Source organism: Neophocaena asiaeorientalis, unplaced genomic scaffold (genome assembly GCF_003031525.2).
Source record: "Neophocaena asiaeorientalis asiaeorientalis breed wild unplaced genomic scaffold, Neophocaena_asiaeorientalis_V1.1 scaffold1058, whole genome shotgun sequence".
NCBI lineage: Eukaryota > Metazoa > Chordata > Mammalia > Artiodactyla > Phocoenidae > Neophocaena > Neophocaena asiaeorientalis.
In genome coordinates this window covers 120715-139774 of record NW_020175496.1, presented here as the reverse complement: position 1 = coordinate 139774, position 19060 = coordinate 120715, and the positions used below count along the sequence as shown (strand labels likewise).

Sequence of the window (19060 nt, the reverse complement as noted above, 5' to 3'; positions counted from 1 at the left end):
ACATTTTTTTTATTGTGGTAGAAAACATGTAACATAAAATTGACCGTCTTAATCATTTTTACGTGTCCAGTGTAGTCATATTAACTATAGGCACATTGTGCCATAGGCCTCTAGAATTTCTTCATGTTGCAAAACCGAAGCTGATTGTTGGCTTACATTTCTATAGCCATTCAAACATCTCAGTCCCCAGTGTGCAAAGTTCTGTGCCAGGCCCTTTGGACAGGGCAGTAGGGGCAAAGACTAACTTACGAGGGGGCAGGCATGCAGTCCCTGCTCTCCAGAAAGAAATCCCGCTCCCTTGCGACAGTCCAGGCGTTCCCAGTGACATGCTGGTGATCGTGCCATACCTCAGTTCAGCTTTGCTCTGGGCTCCACGCTTGCAGCGTGTCCCTGGGAAGTTGCCTAAAAAGTAAATATGGGCATGTAGAATTTTTTTTCCTGAAGTATTTTTGTTATAATCCTGCAGAATGTGTTCCTGCCAGGATTAAATAAAAGAAACCAACAGAACGCCAAATTCCGCTGCAGTCACATTCAGAGAGGCCGCACATTCATGGCAAGCAGCATTTTGCTTGCCTTCCTGGGTGCATAGGATCTGTTCACAAAATCCTCCCACATTCCCCTGGAAGATTCAAATGGGCAATCAAACCACGTGTGTGTGTGTGTGTGTGTGTGTGTGTGTGTGTGTGTGTGAATTTAATAGCACAAATATATGAAAATACCCTGACCATTAATTCCCTTCTCTTTGGGAGTTTTTTGATTCCTTAGCATCTGAAGACAGGCAGCCCCAGTTTCAGACTTTCCCCACAACCCAGGCTGGCCGTCCTTGCTGGCATTTTAATTATGAGGCTGGGAGTGGGTGTTTGGGGACAATGACACGGCAGGATTGAAGATGTTCAGCTGAACTCAGCCCCGAGAGCTGGCCTTTGCCTCTGCCCACACGTGAAACCAGCTCAATCATAGGCCTGAAACCACCAGGCAGTGCAAACAGGTGTGCCCTGGCCGGGAGTACACTTGACTTATCTCTCTGGTATTGGCTGTGTGCGTGGCTCCATGGGGGACCTAGGGATGCTTGGGCGGAGTCACATGGACTAAAGGCTCAGTCTAGGTAGGAAAAGATCACATACACAGGAAAGACTGAGAATAATGGAAGGGCTGTCCTCAAGGATAGGAGAGCCAGGCAGGGTTTTGAGCAGTCAAGTGGCAGAGACCAGAGTCTGTGCACCTCACCCTCCATTGCTGTGTCTGCAAAAGCCAAAATTCAGTCAGGGAGCACTTGTCTTTTCCCACCGTGTGACCCAGGCCTTAGCTAGCAGGGCTCAGCAGGGCTGTCTACTCTGGTTCTTCCCTAAGTCTTGATGCTAGACCTTGATTCACCTCTGTCTGCGTCCCGCCAAGTCCTCTGGTCCAAGGCGGCCTGTCCGCACTGCTGCTGTCTGCCAAGTGACCTTTTCTCCACTCTAATGAGAGCTATGAGTGGTGTGTGCACTGAGAGAGGGCTTGGGAGAGGCTTGGCTCCCCAGACGGGGGTCTCCCCAGTTCTGAGCCTCACCAGGACTGATGGCTGGAGGAACCCTGACCAACCTTCAGTGCCTGTCTAAATGCCTCCTCCAGGAAGCCTTCCTGCCCAGCCCAGCCAGAGGCGGGTCTGGTTTCTCATAATACCCTATCTTGGAGCAGTTCAATGGCTAAGAGGCCGCCCTATCTCCCGCACAGAGCCAGGCACATGTGCTCTCATGAGGTTTGTTCTTAAAAATGACAAATAATTCTGTTCCTCTTCCTGGGTGGCCGTCTGCTCACACTTTACAGAGCCCTTCACCCTGTGGTTTGTACCCACAGTCGTTCTCTGTGACTGCCGTAACAAACTACCACAAACTTCGCCACTTGAAACAACACAGACTTACCACCTTATAGTTCTGGGGGTCAGAAGCCCAAAAAAGTTCTCACTGGGCTAAAAGCAAGGTATCGGCAGGGCTGCAATCATTTCTGGAGGCTCTAGGGGAGAGTCTGTTTTCTAGGTTTTTCTGTTTTCTGGGGGCTACGGGAAATCCTCGGCTCTGGCCCCCTTCCATTTCCAAAGTCAACAGCAGCTGGTGCAGTCTTGCTCTTAGCATCATTACTTTCATATTTCAGGAATCATCTGATCCTCAGTTGGTTTAGCAATGGATCTGTGGGGATGAATAAAGTCTGGTTGAGGCGCTTGTTAACTGCCTGCCCAGTGAGGAACGCCTTGGCAGGGAGCCGGGGTGTGAGGAACGGGAATGTGTGTGCGCACGCGCGCACGTGTGTAGGGGAGAAGGGCTGCCGAGTTGGGTATCTGATCCTACCCTTGAAAGCTGGAGAGGAGCTAGGCCTGGCCGTGGAGACCCTCCCCCAGGCAGAGGGATGCACAGATACCAAGCTGAGGGAGGGACCTCAGTGTCTGGAGAGACACCCTCTGGCCGGGGAGGAATCAAGGTTCCCTGAGGCCCTGGACGCTGAGCTGAGCAACTCTGGTTTGAGTATCCAAACCCTGGGGTGGGTGTCCCAGAACCTGACCCCTCTCATCTCAGATGAGAAATTGGAGAATTCGTTATATACTGGGGGCCAGGTCTGACATGCCATTGCCTGATACCCTGGATTCCCTAGAAGGAGTGCTGGAGGTGTGGAGGGCATTCATCTAGATTCCTTGAGATATCCCACCTCTCTCTCCAGCTGGGCCAGCCCCCCACCAAAGTCAGTACCCCAGCTCAGCCCCATCTCCAGTCTGACTGCATTGGGCTCCGCATCGGGCCCGAGGCTGGGCCAAGCCATGGGAAAGGGTGGAACTGTGATGGGGAGGGAAGAGGCAGGCCCCCGGAGCTCAATTACTGCAGCTCCTGGGCTTCCGGTGGGAATCGCCTGGCTGGCAGCTGCTGCCCGCAGGGCTGAGGCCGGGACAAGGTGGTGAGCCTGGGGGCAGCTGTAGGGAATGGAGGCCCAGTTTCCTCTCTTGGGCTGGGGAGAGGATTTGTGGGGTAGCAGAGTGTCCCCGTTCTGGGCTGGGCCTCTCGGGGGTGCCCCTACCCACAAGAGGCCCAGGGTCTGGCCCTTGTTCCTCTGCAGGTCCAGTAGAGGTAAGGGAGGCCATGGCGGTCAGTCAGAGCTTTGTTCAGCCTGAAGCAGTGTCTGGGACTTGGAGACAAAGAGTCAGGGATCATGGTGGCACAGTGGTTAAGAATCCGCCTGCCAATGCAGGGGACACGGGTTTGAGCCCTGGTCTGGGAAGATCCCATATGCGGTGGAGCAGCTAAGCCCGTGTGCCACAACTACTGAGCCTGCACTCTAGAGCCCACGAGCCTACAACTCCTGAGCCCATGAGCCACTACTACCGAGGCCCGTGCACCTAGAGCCTGTGCTGCACAAGAAAAGCCACCGCAATGAGAAGCCCGCGCACCGCAACGAAGAGTAGTCCCCACTCGCTGGAAATAGAGAAAGCCCACGTGCAGCAACAAAGACCCAACACAGCCAAAAATAAATAAATATATTAAAAAAAAAAAGACTCAGGGATCAGACAAGGCCTGGAGCAGTTCAGCGTGAGGCTAAGGGCCCTGAGGATGCCCGAGACGCAATCCCAGCATTTGAAGAGCTCCCCTTCTGGTGGGGACAGATGGGCACTGCCATTCAGGGAGCCAGACATGCTCAAAGAGGGATGCCTGGTGCCGTGGGGGTGCAGCAAGCAAGAAGTCAGGGCAGGTTGCTCGGAGGAGGCCCTCGTTGAAGGAGGGAAGCAGTGTACTAGGCGGAGAAGAGGCCACGAGTGAAGAGCATGTGCGAAGGAGGAAGCAGCCAGCGATGTGGTCCCCTGCCTCCCCCCGGGTCACTGTGTCCGGACAAGGCATGAACGTTTTGGCAGAAGTCCTAGTTCAAAGGTCAGCCTGGGCTGCTCCCATAGAAGTGGAGGAGGGAACTCGGGGCCCTGCCACCGTGGCTTTCCTCTCCCTGAAACAGTGGACCCTGAGAAGCTGTTTATAAACACCCATCTCCCTCTAGTGTGGCCAAGGACAGCGCTCCCACTAGGCCATGGGTAAAAACCTCTGAGGTCTGAGGGCCGGCCCCTCCTCCCTTCTCTCCAGGATGGGCCCCACAAGGGACTCTGCTGTTTGCATTCAGGTGTCCGGTCCCTGTTGGGGGCTGTGGAACAGGGCAGGTGTCCAGCCTCAGTGGGGAGGGGTTGGCAAGGACTGGGCAGAGCCCTGGTGTGTCTCCTGGGAGCCCCTGTCTCGTTGATCTGACAGCCCTGGCCTGGCGGTGCCGACACCTGGGGCGGGACCCCCTGGCGGTGGCAGCCCGTCCGGCCCCCTGCAGGCGGCTTTCCTTGACCCTGCGCCATGCTCTTCAGCATGCTCATCATGTGTACCATCCTGACCAACTGCGTGTTCATGGCCCAGCGCGACCCTCCACCCTGGACCAAGTATGTCGAGTGAGTATCTTCAGGGCCTCTCCAGCCAGCCCCTCCTGCCCTGCCTTTTCCGTTCCAGACTCTTGGCCTCAAAGTTACCCCAGCAGAGGCCCAGGCACTCACCCACCTGGTGGGGGGGGGGGAGTGGTCCTTGCCCTAGCCCTTCCCTCTTTCGCTGCTTCCAGTCCTGCCAAATTCATGCTTTGAGTTATGTCCTCAGGAGAGGAAGCTCTCCAGGTTGGCAAAGTGAGGGTTTCTCCCTGACCCACCCTAAAGAGGACTGATGGGATTGGAGAAGGCTCTGAGACAATACTACTAATAATTGATTGAGCACTTAGTGCCTGCCAGCCACTATCCTGGAGCAATAAGCATCACGTAACCCTCATGACCACCCCATAGGGCAGGTACAGACGCTATGCCCATCTGACAGATGAGAGACAGAACTGGAGAAGTAACCACCCCAGACCTTGCAGCTAGGGGGCGTGGTGGCCGGGAAAAGGCCCAGGACTATTCTGACCTCAACACCACACTGCTGCCTCTTTCCCCTAAGTCCTGCTTCCTATAACCATTTGCACAGTTTTAGAAAACTGTGCCTGGTTCTTTCTTCCCACATGAACGTTCCTGACCCATAGGTTCTAAGTGGAACCCAACAGGCCCTGTTTTTAGGGGACCAATGAAATTTTGGGGACAGCCTCTCTTACCTAAGTGGCTTGCCTGGTGGTGCTCCTTGTTCACACAGGACCCAGCAGCACGGCTGGTGCTGGGGTCTGCATCCAGCTGCTAAGAACTGGAGACAAGCATGGCTGTGGCCCTGTGGGCCGTAGTCCCAGCATCCGAACATTTGGGATTGCTCAGCTGACCCCGGACACAGAGAACAGCAACCTCCCAGCCTCAAGTGTTAGAACATCGACCCCCTTTGCGAGCCCAAGGTAGACAGCTGTACCCACCTACCTGTAGCTGGTTGAGGATGAGAATCCTCCCATCACTGAGGATCCACAAACAAGAGTGAGGGGCCAGGACTCTGAGTGTCCTAACTGTCCCACAGTGGCCACCGTATGCCTGTGTACCTGGACCCCCAGGGCTGGGGTGAGGAGACGCGTGGAGGGTCTTCTTACATCAAGACAACCGAGAGACAGAAGATGGAGGGTTCACATGGGCATGCACAATGCTGAGTAAACGGGAAGATGCATAAGTTGACCAGGTGTTTGGAATGAAGCTCCGGCCCCCAACTCCAGCTCTGCCATGGGGGCTTTGCAGGGAGCCTGGTCTGAGAGCCCTCGAGAGGGAAGCTGCATAGTGCTCCTGCCAACCTGGCCTGCGGGCTTCACCCTCCCTGAGAAAGCCCACCGGTCTCTCCTCCCCAGGTACACCTTCACTGCCATCTACACCTTTGAGTGTCTGGTCAAAATTCTGGCTCGAGGCTTCTGCCTGCATGCGTTCACCTTCCTTCGGGACCCGTGGAACTGGCTGGACTTCAGTGTGATCGTCATGGCGTAAGTACCTCGCCCCTGTGCTGTGCGGGGTGCGGCCACACTGACAGGCGTGGGCGCCACTCCTGGCCCCAGGCTGCCCAGCCCTCTCTGCCTCCCTGCAGAGGCAACATCAGCTCTGCAGGAGGAAGATGGCGTGGAGGCCCTCGGCTCACCCTGGTGGGGAGAGACAGGTTCAGAGTAGCTCACGCGGCCATGCTGGTTAGGCCCCCTGGCTCGTCTGTGGCTCCGTGGCAGCCCTTTGCTCAAGGAACTTCATTAAGATTCTGGTTTAGTATCCTCTGCTGTTTCTGTCAAGGGAAACCAATGTTACAACCTGAAATCTCTGGACCACTATGAACAGTGACCTGGATTCCAAGGTGATTTAAACTGCAGGAAAGAGAGCAAAGGAGCTGGAGAAGTGGCTGGGCATCCCCAGGAGCTTATGCCAGGTGCGCCAGCATGGCTGCAGTCTCCACTCAGAGAGTCAGTGTCTGGCACATTGTGAGACGCCTGGTTACTGACATGATCCGGTGGGTCCTCACACCAGCCAGAGAGGTCACCTGGATGGGGGTTCCTTACTCCCATTTTACAGATGAGAAAACTGATGCCAGGGACACAGTAAGCAAATGTGACCCCAGGCCTGCTGCCATGCCAGCTGAGGCCCCACTTCCTTGCCAGGGAAGGGACCCTTGCTTAGGGGTTGGGTTGAGGCATGCCACTCTGGATGTCTCAGGCAATGGATGCTGGTTTCTGGTGGGGATGAACGATTAGGGCAGGCCTCCCATGCAGGAGTCATGGTCAGGGGCTCAGCCGTCAAACCCTTTATGAAAGCCTGATGTGTGTGGAAAACCCAGTGTGTGCAGGGCTGGGCGCCGTACCTTGGCAAGAGCAGAGCTGATGAGGGTTATACTCCCTACCCTTATAGAGCCTCAGTTTCCCCACTGGTGAAAGGTCGGTGTTGAGCTGGGTGGTGTCAGAGGTTCAGTTCAACTGCCACTTTCTAGGATTCTCAGATTCACGGAACCCACCTGTTCATGACAAAGTCTTTATTTACCCTTGGATGTGAGCGGCTCATCCATGCAGTGGAGGAGAGAGGAGAAGAGGGAAACGACCCTGCTGATGGGGTGCTCTCTGCCCGGTGGTCAGAACATGCATCAGAACCCCTGTTTCTAGGCACGCTGCTTGTGAGCTGACTCCAGCCTGCCACTTTACAGGTGGGGAAACTGAGGCTCAGAGAGAGGCTACCGCTTGCCATGAAGCCAGTGTAGATTTAGGCCTGGGCAGAGCTAAGTGAACAAGGGAAGGAGTAGTGTGGGGGACAGGTTGTACAGCCTTACAGGCCATGATAAAAGCCAAGTGTGATGGGAGCCTGTGGGGGTTAAAAGCAGGGAGGGACGTGGTCTGATTTACATTCTAGGAAGATCACCCTGGCTGCTCTGTGGACAGGACTCTGTGGAGGGATAAGGGCGGAAGTGATGGAGCAGCTCAGAGGCTATTTTCGTAGCCAGGAGAGAGAGGATTGTGTCTGGGACCAGGGTCCCGGTGGAGAAGGTGGGAGACGTGGTCAGATTCTAAGTATATTTGAAGGTAGGCCTGACAGGAGACCTCAGGGTGGCTATTGGCTTGAGCAGCTGGATGGCTGATGCGACCATTCGTTGGCCTGGAAAACAGAGGGAGGAGAAGAATCAAACATCCGGTCTGGAATGTATTAGGTATGAAAGCATCCAGGGTAAGATATCGAGTCGGCAACTGGATCTTCCAACCTGGAGTTCAGGAAAGAGGTCCACTCAGAGGTATAAATTTAGAAGCTGTCGGGATACAGATGGTATTTAAAGCCAGGAGACCGGATGAGATCATCTGGGAGTGTCGCCAGGGAAGGGAAGCCGCCTGGGGACTGTACCCTGGGACGCTCTAACATCCTGAAGTCCCGAAAAAGGAGGATGGAGCGAAGAAACTGGAGGGAACCGCCAGGGAGTGCTGAGGAAAACCAGGAGAGAGCAGTATCCTGAAAACCAGCGGGGGAGTGTGACTCGATTTGAAAGAAACCACAAGGAGGCTGAGGAAGGCGAGAACCAAGATGGACCGTTGAAGTCAACAACATAAAAATGGTTGACGATTTTGACCTTGACGAGATGGCTTCCAGGGGAGTGGGGGACACATGGCTGATGAGAGAAGGCTTGAGGGAGGGTGGGAAGAGGGCGGGGCGGGGGGGGGGGGCAGATGTGCCTTGACCATCTGCTTTGTGGGGTTTGCTCTAAAACAGGACCCAAAGTAGGGTGGTGGCCAGAGGGGAGGATGGGTGAAGGGAGGACCTTTAAAGAAGGGAGGCATCGTTGCAAGTTGATGGGAACAATCCACGAGAGAGGGGAAGTTGGTGATGGAGGAAAGGGGGCAGTTGCAGGAGCAAAGCCCTTGAGCTGGCCCGAGGGGTAGGAATCCAGGGACTGGGTGGAGTGTTGGCCGTAAGAGCAGGGAAGGCAGAATTTCAAGTGGCAGTGGAGGTAGATTGATAGAGCCGACAGTGAGAGAAGGAATTTCTCTTCTGATTGCTTCTGTTTTCTCAGTGGTAAGAAGCAGGATCATCATCTGAGAACACAGAGTTGGGAGGCAGGTCTGATGTGTGAGGACGGGGGGAGCATTCTCTCAGAGCCAGGGGCTTGCACTCATGGGAATGGAGTAGGATGGCTAAGGCGGGTCCAGGCTCCAAGTGAGGGCCCAAAGTCACAGGAAGTGGCTTCCAGAGGATAGAGCATCTGCCTGAGCCTTTTCTACCTTCCCATCCCGGAGCCTCAGCAGCTCTGTGTCATGGCAGCAACGCTCCCAGAACCCGGGCCCCTTGTCTGATGGCAGGAGCCAGGCTTTGGCTTGTCATCAGCCCACGACTCTGGGAGATGCTCTGAGTCCTCCCCATCCAGCCCTTAGCCAGTCCTCCTGTCCTGTCTCATGCCGGTCAATCCCCGTGGAATCCCGCAGAAAACCTCTCCCTCCACTGGGAATCGCAGAGCAGGAGTCCCTTCCTCACCAAGCCCTCCGGCCTTCACTTTGGACCAGAACCAGGGGAGAAAAAGCAGAACGGGGCCTCAGAGGCCACGAGACTATTTCCAGGTTTCCGAGTGTCTCACAGAAATGGACCACTGACTTCCCCTGGGGCTGCCTGGGCCCATTGGCACGCCAGGTTTGTGCTCTGGGCTGGACTGGCCTGGCACTTTGATGGACAGTGCTCCTGCCTTATGAAAACAATGAATTACTGCCGTGGTAATGCTGTGAAAAGTGTTCTGCTATAGCCAAAATGATTCAATAATGAGGGGCTCTTAGAATCATCAGAGGAGCCTTAAGTGGCAACAAAGTTCTATTCAATGAAACTCCCCATCCCACCTTCCGTTTTACAGATGGAGAAACTGAGGCTCAAAGAGAGCCTACCACTTGCCTAAAATTGTAGAATGAATCAGCAGCAATGCTGGGGCTCAAACCAAGTCTCCTAACTCGTAACCTTGAGAAGCACCCCTATTCTGATGTTTCTGGCTAGGCCTCCACCTGATCCCCAACCCCACCCACTTTAGAATTGTGGAGGGTTGGAGGGGATGCCAGGAAGCCTGCCAGGCTCCACTTGCAATCCCGCAGCCAGAGCTCTTCCTGTCGCCCCCTTTGAGCTGGGCATTACCTGCTAGTTAGCGCAGCCTCCCACCTTCTGGGGTTGTTATGGCAACCAAACATGGAGGGGAAGGGAGGGAGGGCAGAGAGGAGAGGGTGGCAATCACCGCAGTAGCTAACGTGCTGTGCTGTCTGTACCTCTGCCTGGCAGCCCAGGAGGGGCCGTCTGCATGGAATGGGAGGGCTGCACAGCAAGATAGGGGCAGAGCAGGAAGAAGGCCAGGGTCTGCCTTCCTCATGGTCCCTCAGCCTCCAAAAGGCTCCCTCCTGCGCTGGGGCTGGTGTGATGGGGTAGAATTCTCACCCACCACCGGCTGCTTTTTCTGTGTCAGGGCCCACGATCCACCCCCGCAGCTGTCTGCCCCTGCCCAGCCGCTTGGCCCCAGCAGAAAGAGTAGAAGGACTTGGAGGAGCGTTTTGCCAGCTTGGCAGGAGCAGAGCTCCACCCTGACCTGGGCCACTGCTGAAGCTGGCCCTTTGCTAAATACAGGGTCTCTCCTGCCTTGCCATTCTCCGAGGCCCCAAGAGAGGCTTTGGTGGGGGTCTAGGGCCCCCAAATGGGAAGTAGCCAGGCACTAGGTTCTGGGTCAAGTAAAAGAGGCAGCAGCCCCCGTGTCACAGACACGGTCACAGACACACCTTGTCCTCACCCTGCTCTGTGCCCCACCGTCAAGTCTTCTTCCTCCTCAGTATTGCTCTCCCACGTGTGACCTGACTTCACCCACACTCAACCACTGGCCCCACCCTGTTCTCAGCCACACAGCTGGCCTTGAAGGCTGCCGGAAGCACATACCCTGGGGTCTCAGCTTTCCTATGCCCAGCAGGTATTGAGCAAAGGGCAAGCACTGTCAGCGCTGGGGGCCCTGAGGGCGTGGGGAAGGCAGGGTCTACACTGGGACAGGCGAAGACAGGCTAAATCCAAGCAGGAGATGGGCAGGGCTTCACTGGAGACACGAGGGGACAGGCAGGGTCTGGAAGGGACAAGAGGCTGAAGCAGGGACGGTTGGTTCCCTCTCCATTTGGCACAGTTCTCTGCCCATTCCCTGTAACCAGAAGAGACAGCCTTGAAGCCAGTGTCCTGAACAAGAAAACTTTGTCCCAGGCCACACCCATTGGAGTAGCAGCAGAAAATGGATCCAGAGCCATCCACAGGCTGAAACTGTGGCTTCCATGTAACAGCGACATCGGCAGCGGTCCAGGTTCAACCTGGCAGTCCCATGGCCACACCATGTCTGGACAGAGAGTCCAAGCCTGAGAGGAGAGTGTGGGACAGAGGTCTGAGGGTCAGAGCCCTCACAGAAAGTAGAATAGCCATCAAAAGTTGAGAGGGAGCTTCGACTAAATCAGTAGACATATATGGGCCAGAACAAGGGAGGTGACTTCTACGCCCCCCGGAACACAGGGCTGCATCTGACTGTCGCGCCCGAGAAAGATGTGCAAGCTGCAGTGAGTCCAGCAGAAGGAATGGAGACCACACCATGGAAAGGATCTGGTGTAGACAGAAGGAAAGCTCTGCTGAGAGTGAGTCCGCTGACTTCCCAGCGCTGAAGGGATGTGGAGAGTAAGGAGGGAGCAGGCCTCGTCCACGGGGCCCCGTAAAGACGGAATAGCCCCATGAGTGGATGGAGAGGAAGCTGGTGTCAGCCCAGAGTCAGAGCTGGACCCGGCTGACCCGAGGACATTGAGTCCCTTGTCACAGCCTGCCAAGTCCCTCCCTGCAGACCCCAGAGCTTGAAGGCAGATTCAGAGACTCTGAGCCAAGTGGAAGGGCCTGGAGGTCCACCATGATAGGCAGAGTGAGTCTGTCAGCACTGTCAGCCCACCGTCGACACTCACCCAGTGTCCCTGGACTGACGTCACTCAGACACCGGGTCGGACACAGTTGGTTAAACATCTCAGACATCCTGAGTCTACTGTTCTTTGTCAAACATCAGACACCTTGGGTTAAATCTCAGACACCCTGGATATGAAACCTTTGGTTAAATATCACAAATCACTTGCCACTGTCCCAACAGCCCTGGTCACACACTATCCATCCATCTCTCAGACATCCTGGTCATGTGACCCATCCACGCGTGTCTTCACGCTCTGCTTGGGCGGGTCCCTGCCAGCCAGAGACCGACTCCTTCCTCCTGTGATTGTGGAAGCTATGGATGGACGATTGTCCAAGTTGCAGGTGGGAGCCCCACGGCCACTCAACCCTGCTGAGCACCACTCGGGCCCAAGCAGGACATACACCGAGGAGGGCTGCTTGCCTCCCGAGGTCACTACTCCTGTGGACACCCAGGGCCATCGTGAGGAGACACCAAGACTGGGGTGGACTCATGGGAGAGGGGCTGGCACATCCCTAGGACCCCTCAGCCTGCTTTTTTCTTTTCTTGTGTTGGCCGTGGCCCGTGAGTAGTTAAGAGCTAAATATTTGGGCAACCTCCCATCTCATCTTCCAAAGCATCATTTTGGGAACTCTTCTCTCTTTGAGTACTCAAGTCACCTCCACCTCCTGACTTCAGGGACTCCTGAGCCACGCCTTGCACAGAGAATTGTGATTGGAAGGAGGGAGTGGGATGCCCTCAGACACCCAGCCTTGGCTCCACAGCGGTCTCAGCTAGACTTCAGGGTCCCACGGATCAGAGCTGCCCGGCACGAGCTGGTGACACCGCAGAAGACATAGAGCAAAACCAGGACCAGAAACCCGCTTGCTTCCTATATCACCTGGCCTGAGCCTCCTGGAAAATGGAGTTTCCCTCTTTGCTCTGTCCCCAGTCTCAGACGCTCCCCCATGTGGCTTCGTGTCATAGTCCGCAAGTGGCATGGAGAACGTGGCAGAGTCGTTGCCTCGTGGCGCTGGTTATTCACAGGACCATCACCGAGAGAGCCGCCTGGGAGCTTGCTCTGTGGACATCCTTAAGGCACCCTCACTGAGGTTCCCCGTGGCAGGAGGGATGAGATCAAGAAGAAAACCTAGGGGAGGCCCCGGGTCATGCACAGCCCTCCCCGTGGGAGGGGGAGAAGGGAGAGGGCCGGTCGGGGAGGGCGGGCTGAGGTGCCGCTTTGTAATTCCCAATAACTGTGATTTGATTCTACAGGTATGTATCAGAAAATATAAAACTAGGCAATTTGTCGGCTCTTCGAACTTTCAGAGTCCTGAGAGCTCTAAAAACTATTTCAGTTATCCCAGGTAAGATGCCCAGGTTTGCCTCCCAGATCTCAGCTACAAGTGACTCTCTCTCCGTCTCCCCCACCCCCCTCCTCTGACTGTGTGTCCTACTGGCGTGTTGTCACTGTCTTGTGTGTGAATTTCCCTTGTTACAGATACACCACTGAATTTGTGGACCTGGGCAATGTCTCAGCTTTACGTACCTTCCGAGTCCTCCGGGCCCTGAAAACTATATCAGTCATTTCAGGTGAAAATCAGGTTAAACGCCAAGGCTGGAGGGACACGCTTGGGCCTTTCCAGCTACCTGGGAGCCAAGGCGACCCTCGGGAAGGCCCCTTCAAATGTGCCTGTCCCCAGAATACCTTTCCCAGAGCTTGGGTATGGGGGCTGTCTTCAGTGGACACGGCTGTCCCCTCCATGCCTCAGAATGGGCTTTGGACTGTCCACGCCAGCAAAGCCCACCACCATAGACCCCCGGGGGCACAGAGTACTCCATGGCAGGTCCTGGATTGAACCCAAATTCTTCCCAAGGTAGTGATTTATTTCCCAAACTGAACTCAACTATTGGAATAGCTGAAAGCTTGTATGTGAGTTGCTTCAGCCTGAAGCATCGTGCTCCGATAAGGAAACTAAAAGTACTGTTTGTGAGGGAAACCACACCCAGAGTAAAAAAGGACAGCTCAGGCATGGCCTTTCATGGCCGAGCGCCCGTTCCCTGCCTTGAGCCCCCTTTGGTGATACACACACAGCCGACACCGCAACCCATTCTGTGAAATGGAGAGTACTCTGTGGACAGGTGTCACCGGGCCTTGGCGTCTAACAGCCCTTGCTGCATGTGCGGTAGAGGTTTAGCAAACCGTGCATGGTAGCCTCGGGAAGAAATTCTCCTTGACGCATGTTGGCGATTGTCCTGGGAGACCTTCTGAGGCCCAGACGACCTCTCTAGAAAGCCAGTCTACCCCATCCATCTAAGAAAGCTCTCAAAGACTCTAATGATTTCAGAGCCTAGAGGCCCCTTCCAGAAACTTTTCTGAGTGCATCCCCACTCAGAGCTGGAGAAGGCATTTCTTTTAAGAAGGCAGCTGGAAACAGGTTGCATGTCACCGATCTGGAGAGATGTCAGAGCTGGTGAGCCAGATGGTTGTATCCACTCCTGACTTGGAAAGCCCGGGCGTCCTGGGCCCTTGGCCTGCATTTGCTATTGCTGCCCCCAGGGAGGCAGGGGCCCTGCTGTGAGCTCCCAGAAGGAGTTCAGACTCCGCCGGTGGGGCTAATTATCTAATAAGAGGAGCCCCCACTTATGCTGATTTCACACTGAGCCTCAATACTCCTCCTGGCTCTGAACCCACCATGGGGTGAGCACAGGAGCCCCTTGCCCGCACACTCCCTGCACGTGGCCCAGACCTCTGCTAAAAGCCCGTAGCGAGTGGGGCACTGTGTTCCCATCCCCAGGGAGCCCCCCCCAATGTTGTGACAGACATCATCGGCCAGGGTCTGTCCTCTAGGGGACTTCACAGCACACACCTGGCAAGGATAGCTAAGCACACTGACCACAACAATTAAGAAAAAGCATCTTCCAGTTTGTTTTATTAAAAAAAAATAAGGCTGACAAAGGAAAGTATTTCTCAGTCCGGGGTTAAGGGAGGGAGCCAGCCAACCCCAGCCGAGTCCCACTGGCTCTCTTCAAAGCTGCCAGCAGCCCAGTGGGGCAGCACACAGCAGCTGCTGAAAGCGGTCGTTAGGAAAATGCTGTGGTCACAGCATTCCCGACGTCTCCCTGGAGGAGGTGTTCCCTGAGCTGAGGCTTAATAGCCGTGACCCTCTCCAGACCTCAGTCTCCTTTCCTTTAAAATGGGAACGAATCGGAATGGTTAGTTTCCAAGGGCTCTTCGCCCAGCCTGTTAGAACTTCAGTGGAGGGAGAATTTCCCACTTGATCCCCCAGCACCCATCTCTTCCTGGGTCTTCTCAGAAAGAATCCCTTTACTTGGTTGGAATCATTCTTGCCAGAAGTGGACTCTCATCAATGTGAGAAATGGTTAAAGGAATGGGTCACCAACTGATTGTCCCCAAGGACACTATCTCCACAGACCAGGAGGTGCTTTTCAGAGCCTTGGACTGAGTGATTCAGGCCACAGATACTTTGGAGGCAGAGTTTAATTTGGGTATGTGAGCTGCTGCCCACGGCCCCTCACTTTGCCCCCACCATGCCCCACACTGTGGGTGGGTCTCCAAGCGTGGTGAGGAGAACCAGATGCCCACCGAGGGTCCTAGAAGCTCTGCTAGAGATGAAGCGTAGTTCTGGACTACAGAGGGCTCATGAACCCCGCCACCACCATCACCACCTCCACCACTCTGGGCCCAGACCCCTGCAAGGTCCACCCAGTGCCCAGGCAGTTGCCAACATCTGCCAGGATGATTTCACAGAGAACGCTGAGTGCCTCCCAGCCCTGGACAGGCAGCAGCATTGGCGGCACTGTGGGAAGGACTTCCTCTCCCCTCTCCCATGTTTGCCCATCGCTGCCTCCTTGTCTCTGAGTCATGGGCACAGCAACTGCGGACACAGCCGCACAGGTGCTCCTAACACATTAACCGGCTGGACGATGGATGGATGGAGCTTAATCTGAGATCTGGCTGCTTTGATGGGGGGGAGGGGTGGGGAGGAGGGATGGGAGGTGAGTCCCTGCCGCTGGCAGAGAAGCCCCCTCGCTCCCAATGCTCTGCTCGAACTTGTGAACTTGCTGTAGGACCGCAGCCAAGTGTCAGACCAAAGGCGTCTACACGTGCTTTTCTGTGCGGCGCTGGCTTCTGCGGGGAGCTGGGCCGTGCAACTAACAGATCACGGCCTCTTAGCTTTGGGGGGTGGGATGGACGGGGGTGGGTACCAGGGGGACAGGGCAGAGGAGGAAAATACAAAACAGGTACCCCTGTGCCTTTCCCAAAAGTGGGGCCTGAGCCAGAGCAGGCCCCTCAGGACATCACCCACCATGGCCTTAGCCAGACCCACCTACCCCCCAGCACCGCCCCGTCAACCTCCCCAGTGCACACACCACATTCCCCTACCAAGAATGGCTGTGTCTCTCCCCATCTCAGGATCAAGGCCAAGGCTGTCCATTGCCCTGGAGGGGGCCTGGCCCTCTGTCTCCTTTCCAGGAACTACATTTAAAGGGACAGGCCTGGCATAACTTGGGACTAACGGGGGGGATAGGCTTTGAGTGTTTTCTCCTGCAAGGAAACAGCATTTTCCATACTTATTTCATTTATTTGGCTATGGAGAGCAAAGAGAACTAGGCCCCTCTGAAAATACACAGCCAGACTGGACTCCCGCCCCGGGGGGATCAGGACAGACTCTCAGCAGCAGAGGAAAGGGAGGTTTCGGTCTGAAAAGCCCAGGAGAGGCCTCCTTCCCCTGCCCGCCCCCATGATGGCTCCCCCAGCCCGGCACCCCTCAGGCCTGGCCCCTGTCCACTGGAGCGGGGAGCACGGGTGCCATGGGTGACTCCGAGCTCCTCCTCGTCTCCCCCAGGCCTGAAGACCATCGTGGGGGCCCTGATCCAGTCTGTGAAGAAGCTGGCCGATGTGATGGTCCTCACGGTTTTCTGCCTCAGCGTCTTTGCCCTCATCGGCCTGCAGCTCTTCATGGGCAACCTGAGGCACAAGTGCGTTCGCAACTTCACCGTGCTCAGCGGCACCAACGGCTCCGTGGAAGCCGACGGCCTGGTCTGGGAATCGCTGGACCTCTACCTCAACAACCCAGGTGCTGACTGGCTCCGTGGCCCAGGCAGGGCTTTGTGGGGCCACCAGGGCCGAGCATCTCCCACACAGGCCTCCTTCTGAGGATGTCCAAGCCCTACCTGCTCCCCCAGAGACCCAGCTGCGTGTCAGAGATCCCAGCCCCTGCCCTTTGGGGCTCTGGGAGAGAGGACAGGAGAGGAGCAGACTCAGCACCTATCCTCCTGAGTTCTCAGGCTAGACGGAGAGATAACACTTGAAGAATGGGAAGGATGGAGAGGTAGATAGGAGCACGGCAGCTACAACATTTGAAGGGTCAGGAATGGTGAGGAGACCAGCCTGCCAGCAGGGAGAGGGGTTTCGCTTGGGAAAGAGTGGGGGGGACGGAGCTGGGGTAGTTTGTGAGGCTTCCGAGTAGAGGCCCCATTTGCTTGGCATGGGCTTTTTCACTTGACTTCAGTGATCCTTGTCAGGATGTTAAGTCCATACCCATGCACCCCAGGACAAGCTCGGTGATTGTACAAAGCCATGTGAGCCCCTCGAGTTGTTTCACTGCCCCATGGGTTACACTTCCATCCTCCGGGCTGATGACCAGCACCTCTCTTGACTAGAGCCATCAGTCTAGGCCAAAGGTAGATGCCGGTACAAGGCCAGATTCCAGGCCACAAGGACCCCGGGGGCCATTCTGAAGTTAAGGCCTCTAACATACACCAGCAGTCCACTGTAGAAAAAAGAAATAGATGGAAACTCAATGAGTAAATTTGCTTGTGATTCAGTATGGCCACGTAGCAGCTGTTCTAAAACGTACGTGTACACCAAAGTCACCTGGAAGGCTCTGGAAAACACAGACTGCTGGGCCCCACCCCACGAGTTTCTGGGTCAGTAGCTCTGGGAAGTTACCTTTCTAACCAGTTCCCAGTTGATGCTTGATGCTGCTGGTCTGGGGACCACACTTGGAGAACTGACACCTAAGACTAAGGCAGGTAGTGGGGAGTGATGGGGACTGATGGATGGTCACAGAGTGGAGGCGACAGGACTGATGTCCTACGTCTCTTCTGGTCCAGCCCCAGCCATGTCTGAACAAACCCCTGCCTCCTGTTCAGGGCCTCTCTTGACCCAGGTTGGCCCCCTGAGTGATTGGGGCAGGGTCCGGAAGCTCCCCGTGGGGATTTCCTGAGTGCACCTGGGGACACTGGCAGCTGAACGTCGGAGGAGGAGCCAGAGGAAGCCCAGGGAATCAGCCAGAGTTGCCTCAGACCTGGTCAGGCAGAGGGCAGAGGTCAGGCAGAGGGCAGAGGAGCGGATGGAAGACCCCCAGCAGTGTCTACCTCCCCAAAGCCCAGGGTGCAGTCTGGAACCCCCAGGAGTCTGGGCCACACGTGCCTCTCACCATTGGATGCTTCTCTTCCAGAAAACTACTTGCTCAAGAATGGCACCTCTGATGTGTTACTGTGTGGGAATAGCTCTGACGCTGGGTACGTAGCACCCACCCCCCCCCAGGGCCACCTCACCCAGCTGGGGGAGTCTCCTTCCAGTGCTTTATCAGCTGACTATGCTTTCAGTTTATGCCCTTGACCCCAGGGACAGCAGGACCTTTCCCTGCCTCCCTTCCCTGCCAGGCCCATGGCAGCTGCCCCCCACCTCCACAGGGAGGCAGCTGGGAAGGGGTGAAGAAAGAGATGGGGCTTTGGCTTTTCAGGGAAGGCAAACAGAGCCTTGAAGATGGGACTGGACTTGGGGGGCAGCCCAGGAAACCCTGCAGGGCCCCACAATAGCCCAACCCTGGCTCCATTCCCTTCCCAAAGCCCCCCAGGGCGGCACCCACCCCCTCCTGTCTTCACTTGCTCCCTCCTCATCCGTCCATTAGGTCAAAAGTGAGTATGGCCTCCCCTGGCAGCCTAGACTCTCCTCCAGGGCAAGCAGGGACTGGACCTGCAGCCTGGGTGTGGTACCCAGAGATGCCCAGTAGCCACGTGCAGCTTCCAGGGCCCTGTGCACACCGGCACCTGGGTCAGTGTGACTGTGTCATAGGTTGTTATGGGGAGGGTCACACAGGCTCACCTAAGGGAGGTGCTCTTCGGGGCTGTAGTCCCGCATCTCTGAATATGTAGATCTTCCCTGCAGACCTCAGGGTCTGGGGGAGCAAGGCTGTGCCAGGGGTTCAAATGGCTGCAGAGCCCTTCCTATCTCTAAAGAAAAAGTCTTAAATTAGGACATTAGCAAGACACAGAGGCCCCCTTGGCTGCATCCTCCTACTTGCCAAGTTCCCCTTGCCCCCATCCTCTCTCTCACACACTCACTCCACTCGTGACTCCAGACCAGCGCTCCCTCTTTGGAAGAGAGGCTGTGCCCTCCAGACATGGCCGGACCCCAGCCCATCCACCCTAGAATCATCCCACAGCCCCATGGCCGCCTGACCTTTGCCTTGGGCTCCATCCTGTTCACCTCAGCCTCATGCTCCCCCTGTGTGTCTGCACTGTGCCCAGCTCCCCTGGGGTAGGCAGGCAGGGAAGAAATCTGAGCCAGGCCCTTGGCACTTCCTCTGGGAGGGGAGAGGCAATGCAGACAGCAGCTGGGATGGTGTGTCACGTGGGCAGAGGGAGCTGGATTTAGGCCTAGCAGCATACAGATG

General features: G+C 55.9%; 1 protein-coding gene across 8 annotated transcripts in view; it reads left to right on the top strand.

The window, feature by feature from the left end:
- Window positions 1-19060, top strand: part of SCN5A (sodium voltage-gated channel alpha subunit 5) — an 86721-nt gene that overhangs the window by 5614 nt on the left and 62047 nt on the right. For 5 of the 8 annotated variants that reach the window (XM_024768947.1, XM_024768945.1, XM_024768946.1 and 2 more), the window contains exons 3-7: window positions 4349-4438; window positions 5782-5910; window positions 12627-12718; window positions 16223-16453; window positions 17840-17903. In XM_024768947.1, the coding sequence (XP_024624715.1) occupies window positions 4349-4438; window positions 5782-5910; window positions 12627-12718; window positions 16223-16453; window positions 17840-17903 (606 nt within the window). Of the gene's footprint in view, window positions 1-4348; window positions 4439-5781; window positions 5911-12626; window positions 12719-12852; window positions 12945-16222; window positions 16454-17839; window positions 17904-19060 lie in introns of all 8 variants that reach the window. The other 3 variants (XM_024768948.1, XM_024768943.1, XM_024768941.1) reach the window with 1 other exon arrangement.